Source organism: Nicotiana tomentosiformis, chromosome 6 (assembly GCF_000390325.3).
Source record: "Nicotiana tomentosiformis chromosome 6, ASM39032v3, whole genome shotgun sequence".
Classification (NCBI taxonomy): domain Eukaryota; kingdom Viridiplantae; phylum Streptophyta; class Magnoliopsida; order Solanales; family Solanaceae; genus Nicotiana; species Nicotiana tomentosiformis.
The window spans coordinates 133,778,058-133,784,695 of record NC_090817.1 but is presented as its reverse complement, the minus strand read 5'-3'; the positions used below and the strand labels follow the sequence as shown (position 1 = coordinate 133,784,695).

At 36.5% G+C, this 6,638-nt stretch overlaps 1 protein-coding gene across 2 annotated transcripts; it reads right to left on the bottom strand.

The window, feature by feature from the left end:
- Positions 1-292: 292 nt before the first annotated feature.
- Positions 293-5,489, bottom strand: LOC104103699 (probable folate-biopterin transporter 3). 2 transcript variants are annotated; one of them, XM_009611622.4, is made up of 6 exons: positions 4,881-5,489; positions 2,423-2,654; positions 2,015-2,186; positions 1,616-1,711; positions 1,370-1,540; positions 293-1,209 (listed from the first exon to the last, which is right to left on the bottom strand). In XM_009611622.4, the coding sequence occupies exons 1-6, from the start codon at positions 5,242-5,244 to the stop codon at positions 598-600; spliced, it is 1,647 nt and encodes a 548-aa protein (XP_009609917.1). In that variant the 5' UTR covers positions 5,245-5,489; the 3' UTR covers positions 293-597. The 2 variants fall into 2 exon arrangements, with proteins under 2 accessions (XP_009609917.1, XP_009609918.1); XM_009611623.4 differs by lacking the exon at positions 2,423-2,654 and having other exon boundaries at positions 2,015-2,274; positions 4,881-5,487.
- Between the last annotated feature and the right edge of the window lie 1,149 nt (positions 5,490-6,638).

Sequence of the window (6,638 nt, the reverse complement as noted above, 5' to 3'; positions counted from 1 at the left end):
AATTCCTAACTTATGACTTTTGGCTTAAAAGTCACTTAAAACAAGCTCATCCAAACGGACTCTTAGTGGTCAATCCCAATAGGCTTAAGATTGACCAATAAGTCTAAAAAAGAGGGCATCTGGGTGCACAAAGCATCCCGCTTTTATGCAGGGTTCGAGAAAAGACCGCATCCCAAGAGGATATGATGTAGACAGCCTACCCGATGCAAGCATAAGCCAAAACGCCCTTTTTTAGACTTAGTGGTCAATCTTAGCCCACCAGCCACAGAACGATTCCATTTGCTCCTCTCTATCACGGCAAGACCAGAGCCAACTGTACTATAGCACATTTCAATGTCTGAACAAGATTCCAAGAACTACAACTACTCGTACATATAATTTCACGAGGTCATTCTTTCTGAAGTATTATGGAGGAATACATCAAACGTAAGACTTGCCGGATGAATAACTATGGTCAGTCAGCTCAACTTCTTTTTACCAGAAAGCTGGTACATCCCATCTTGTATAATTTCTGTCATGCTGCATCAAAATTCAGCGGCATAGGAGAGAAAATAAGTTTCAAACTGGAGTACACTTTTCCAGTTTTGTGATTTGCACTCATGTATCGGCTAAATGCTGGTCAAGGCTGCTCACAAGAGAAGCCATTTCCATATTCTGATTTTCAACAATATCGTCACCCTTTTTACTCTTCAACATCTCAGTTGGTAGAATAGAAGCATTCGGATCACTGCTTGGTACTAGAAAAAGAATGCAAACTGGAAGGATTCTTAAACAGCTCCGGATCACTATCACTATCCAAAGGTTGTCAAATTGTGTCCTTGTAACATTGAAGGTATGAAGTAAGAGGCCTCCGCCCCAGGATGCTGTGAGCATACCAATATGATCGATTGACATTAGCAAAGCAAAAAAGGTTCCTTCAATGCCTGAGGGGCAAAGCTTTGAACTGAGTACAAGAAGAGGCATCCATTTGAGACGCCCGATCATATGAGAAAATGCTGCATCGCTTACAACAACAACATAGTCAGGGATACCAAATTTTAAGTTTACACGTGAAACCAATATTAAGTCTACCAGCCCTGAAGCACCATACAGTAACTGAGTCCAGAAAAGTACGCTACGGAAAGGATGGTTTTTAAAGGCATTCTGGTAAAGGAGAACACCAAGAAGAGAGCCCACCGCACCAACAGAAGAAATGGACCCTACCATCTCCTGCACAACCCATGGCAATTATATTCAGACGTCTTGTGTTAAGATAGTTTTCCAACTCGAAAAGAAAAGAATGACCAATTTTAAATAATGAGCAGGAAGTTAGGTCTTGAGTCATTTTCAAAGTTATCCACAATAGGTTGTAGAGATATAATTCAAATACCTTTGAAAAAGACGGTCCATCCTTTGCATCTGTATACCAGTAAAACATTCCCTCGTGAATATGAAAACTCAATGCAAGAGAAACGTACATGTATATACATGGCCTCCAAACACTCTGGCATTTCAGTGCCATCCACATAGCTTTACCAGCATCAGAGAACTTTTGACTTACCTGTCTCAGAAACATACATATATGAGACAAATACGAAAGATAATAAGGATCCCTAAAGTGGCGAAGGCGACTTACCCGCTTATATGCAACGTTGGGTACATATGTTTCACGTGACATCATTCCTACCAAAATGACCAGACCAGCAGGGATGCTTAAAATTCCAAACACTCCCTGTCAGAGTTATCAGTAGACAAGAAAATATATCAGCGACATCAAAGCAGTGACTGGTATTGAAACAGTCAGCTAATCATGAAGCATGATGGTTATGATCTAAAAGTAACCTAAAGTAGCTTAAGTTACTGATATGATTCAGGAAGTAAGAAAATCTTATTGAGATAGTAATGCCCTAATTTTCATGTAATGAGCCTCAGGCTTGACAAAATGATTTGATCAATTCGCAAACCTCAACCAAAAGCAGAAAGAATACTACTTCCAGAAAAAAAAAAAAGATAGCAAATAACTCAATCAACAAACCTTGGATCCAATTAGATGAACCAAAAAACCACTGATTCCGAACCCTATCAGTTGCCCCACTGAAGAGCTCAGACCACACAAGCTTTGCATGTCACTGGCAAGAGAAGGATGGCTTATGCTGTTCTCTGTCACACATGCATCAATAGTCACATCTGCTATTGCCACTCCCGCACTGCCAGCCATTAGGCACAACAAAGCAAATGCAAGGTGTAAGTTCTGGTTGATTGACAGACTAAGCATGGCAACAACACCAATGAAACCTAAAGAACAAAGGGAGGTAAGTCAAAAGAATGATTTTTTATTTGCAACGTCAATTACACGGCAGCTGGAAGTTGGAGACTACTGAATGCAACAGATTGTTAAACAAGCTACATCAAATTAATCCATTTGTTAAAGTTTTCATAATACCAGCTGGAAAAAAAACATGAAAAGGCACAAAGGATAGTTTTCTTTTGATTCCCCATATATGACAAAAAGAGTAGATGTGGTTCTTTGTGCTTATCAATTTCATCCTTCACACTTGGCTTTACATAATTTGACCATAGAGCAACTAGATCAGCCCACTTGAGTGTTTCCCTCCATGCTTTGGAGACTTCACAAAATTTAGTTTTCCCCATTCTCCACTGAATGTTAAGAGGCCCTATTTTGCAGGAGATAAGTTATCGAACATACAACAATTTCAAAAAAGCAATTAACTCATTACTCACACATGATGTAACTGAAATTCATACTAGCAAAATAGATGCGAAAATAGAAACCGCAATTAGAGAATTCAATATTGTCAGAACTCACTTTCGATTGCGGTGACAGTCTAGCACCTCAGCTGATTTGACAGAAAATAAAGATTTTGGAACTTTATTTCTCTCTTTTCTATGGTAGACTTTCTTATATTAAATGGCCGTGACAAGATTTTGCATATTTTCATGTGTTCAAGGCCATGTTTTGTGGAATGTAATGGCTAATGAAGTCTGTTTATGTCCCCACAAGCATATAAGCACCCAGATATGAACTTATATCCCCGCACTTTGTGTTTGGCGCATATATTAATTTGTTAGTTGCAAATGTGATGGAAGGGTGGCATTACCCTCATACAAAACCAAAAACTAAGTGAAGGTGTTGCCAAATATGAACAACTAAACCCCATTTTCACAAATCAATTAAGCAGAAAGTGAGTAGAAGAAAGAGAGGAGAATAACTCTTGACAAAAAAGAACTGATATCCTTTGCTCCATGAGCCACTGACTTTTCTCCCCCTTTCTGGTGTTAGCGTTTTTCTTTTCGTCACTATATAACTGTTCGACCACCAAAATATTATCGTAGTTACTATGATGCACTAACCTCCGGTCTTTGCGAGTTCGGCTCATTTCTATCCATAGGTGATACAAGTAGCGGACTGGTATAGCAAATTTTAGCAATCCATGTTGCGATCCTTTTGTTTTAAAATGTAATACCAATTCTTGTTTCTAAATTCAACTTGGATTAAGAAAAATGTGAACCCAATTTTCTTTCTTAATAATATCCTGTATTAAGCCTTCCAAATTCTCTATATCTTAATATATATTAATCTATGATGTAAAGAAGCTACACATACAGAATTTACATTTTAGGTCAGTCTGCAAATAGCAAACTCATTCTGGACCCGCGAACCATAGCAAGTTACATATTCAGTATGTCTTCTTTCAATCTCATCCTCCTTCCTCCCCTATGCCTTCCTCACTATCATATCTATTGCTTTCCCTTTTTTTAAAAAAAAAAAATACAGAAAAGGTCTTCCCCGGTATTCTTCATTAAGAAAGAAGGCCTTCAGATGTACTCTAAACTATTCTTATCATTTTCATCCCAGAGAACAGATGACTTGGACAAATAATCTTATTTTTTGAACTACACAACTGCCATGAGCAAGTTCCTTAAAACTAGAACCAGTCTGACCTCAGTGAGAGAGCAATGATTCTAGCATTCAAAATTTTAGGGGCCTCCCTTGAGCTGGACTACAAAAGAACAGGAAAGCAAATAATCTTCTTACTGATCCTTTTGAATTCCTTGAACAAACACTGGTGCCTCTATCTCCCAATGTTTCTCTAATTAACGAGAAAATCACCATATGAACGTAAGAAGAATTGTCACAATGTCACTATTGGAATAACACATAAATATTCTTCCATCTCCCAGTAACATCATATTGTTAGATACCAAAGGCTCATTACTGCCATGGTTTCCAGAAATGGACCAGCTTCTAAAGACCAACGGTTACTATTGTACAGCTAGTATGAACAACTCATATCATCAAAATGATGGCAGTTTGGGACAAGATTGGAGCTCCTTGGTGTATCACAGGGAGGAAATTTAAAAATGAAAACCAAGGATTAGTCAACTCATATTTGTAATGAAGATTAATAGCTTAATAAACGATTCAGATCTCAAATAAAGCTTTACAGCCATAAGAAACCCCAAGCACACTAGGAATTTCAGTTGTTCCTCACGCTTGATCTTAATTTGATGCCGTTGCTTATGCTTAATGGTGATTCAAATTTCAATGCCATCATATTGTCATTACTTTACAAAGGATAAAAACATAGTTGAATTCTGAAACAAGAAACAGAACTAAGAAAAACATGTGGTTTTTAATTGATTTAGAAGCTTTCTAAGCAAACAAACCCAAGTGCTCACAGCTTACTTGAAAAAGGGAATGAGAAAAAAAGGATTGCATGGTCAAAATTTAAGATTAATTTTAACAAACATGTAACAAAGAACAGAAAAATATATATAGAAACATAACTAAAGTCATTAAAGCTAGCAGGCAGCAGCTAATGTATTGAAGTAAACTAATCATACTAGCCGTTAATTCAATTTGCAAATGATGAACTTACCACCAAGCATGAAATACGGTCGTCTCCGGTATCCTAAAATAGGAAGAGTGTCAGTTAAAAGACCCCAAAGAGGCTTAACAACCCAAGGCAATTGAATAATTCCAAAATAAATTTGGGCTTCAGATGGCTGTAACTTCTGTTCATCTTTCATATAATACTGTGTACTAATCTTGCTCAAACCTAAACTCATTCCCTGATTTATTCCATACACAATTACCACAGCTGACACGAAGCTCCAGTGCAGCTCCTCACTTAACTTTCCTAACCAATAAAATGGCCTTAAAATCAGACCCAAGATTCTGTTTTTTGTCTTCTTCTCTCTCTGAAGTTGGCCATCAAGTAAAAGCGTACCTTCTTGGCCCATTATTCAATTGGTTTCGATAAGAGATAAACCAGATCTGAAAAGTTATTTCTGCATTAGATGATTTGAGTTCGATCAAAGGAGCTTTTAGAATTCGAGAAACATAATGATGGACTGAATCGACGTGTGAAATGGGTAACGGAAAACTGGTAAAGTCAAGTAAACAGCGCGACGTCGACGAGGAAGAAGAAAATCGCGTAACCAAATCGATGTGTTGACTTGAATGACGAGTTTTGGACCAAAACAATCCTAAAATATACTCTCTCAAACTTAAATTTCATCCTTTAAATATTTATATGAACACAAAACATCCTAAAGTTTAATACAATGAGCAAAATACATCCTACCGTTGGTCAATGTTTGAAAACTAACGGCAAACAAAACCTTTTTCCCCCAGTACATGTTATTTACAGATTATCCGTTTCCAGTATTCTAACGTTAAAAGTTAGAAAATGGCCAATCTAGCCCATACTGGTCGAGCCACCGTGAACTTAGGCGTCTGATCCAGCCATGAAATTTTCGTCGATTGTCCTTTTTTTATAAGTTATTTAATTAATTGTTCTCTTTTTATTTATCTTGCAACTGGTAGCCCTTAGATTACGGCCTAAAGATTTGTTTTGAGAAAATTAAAAATCTTATAAAAAATGTTAGACTATGATCTAAAATTTTATAAGTTATTAAAAATGTTGACCACAATCTAATATTTTGTAAGCAAACTGAATATTATATAAGCAAATTATGGACCTGAGTGTAACATTGTACGGAAGGGATGATTTTTTAAGGGCTATAATTGCACAATTTTTTAAAATAAGGATAAAATATGAACATTGGCCTAAAAATTGGACATTTGCGCAAACCAGCCGAACCAGTCAGGTAGAGGTCATGCACATAAGTTGGTCTCAATCATCGAGTAAAAATTGCATGCTGCCCTATTTGGTCGCCCAATTTAACTTGTACCTATTTGGTCGTCTCATTTAACTTGTACCAACAACTTCAGGCTTTTTCTCCTTTTACTTCTTCTTCTTTTTTCTTCTTCTTTTTTTTTTTCTTCTTTTTCGGGTAACAGTGCTTTTATATGATGTTTGTGAACATATTTGAAGATAGTTTATGTGTTTTACACTAGTGAGTTATTGTGGCACTTTATTTTTTATTATTGCTTAGGATTTCTTCTTCTTCTTTTTCTTAATTGCAAAATTGGCTCGTTAGATTTATTGTTGTTTTGACAAATTGATGATTGGGGTTTGTTCTTGATGATATTTGGAGGTTATGTTGCAAATTTGAGCTCATTTGGAGTAGATTTAGGTATTAAATCGTATATTCGATTGTTAAAATTTAAATAACAAATTTATGTTTCTAAACAATTTACACTTCATACCTATTTGGCTTAAGTGCATGAA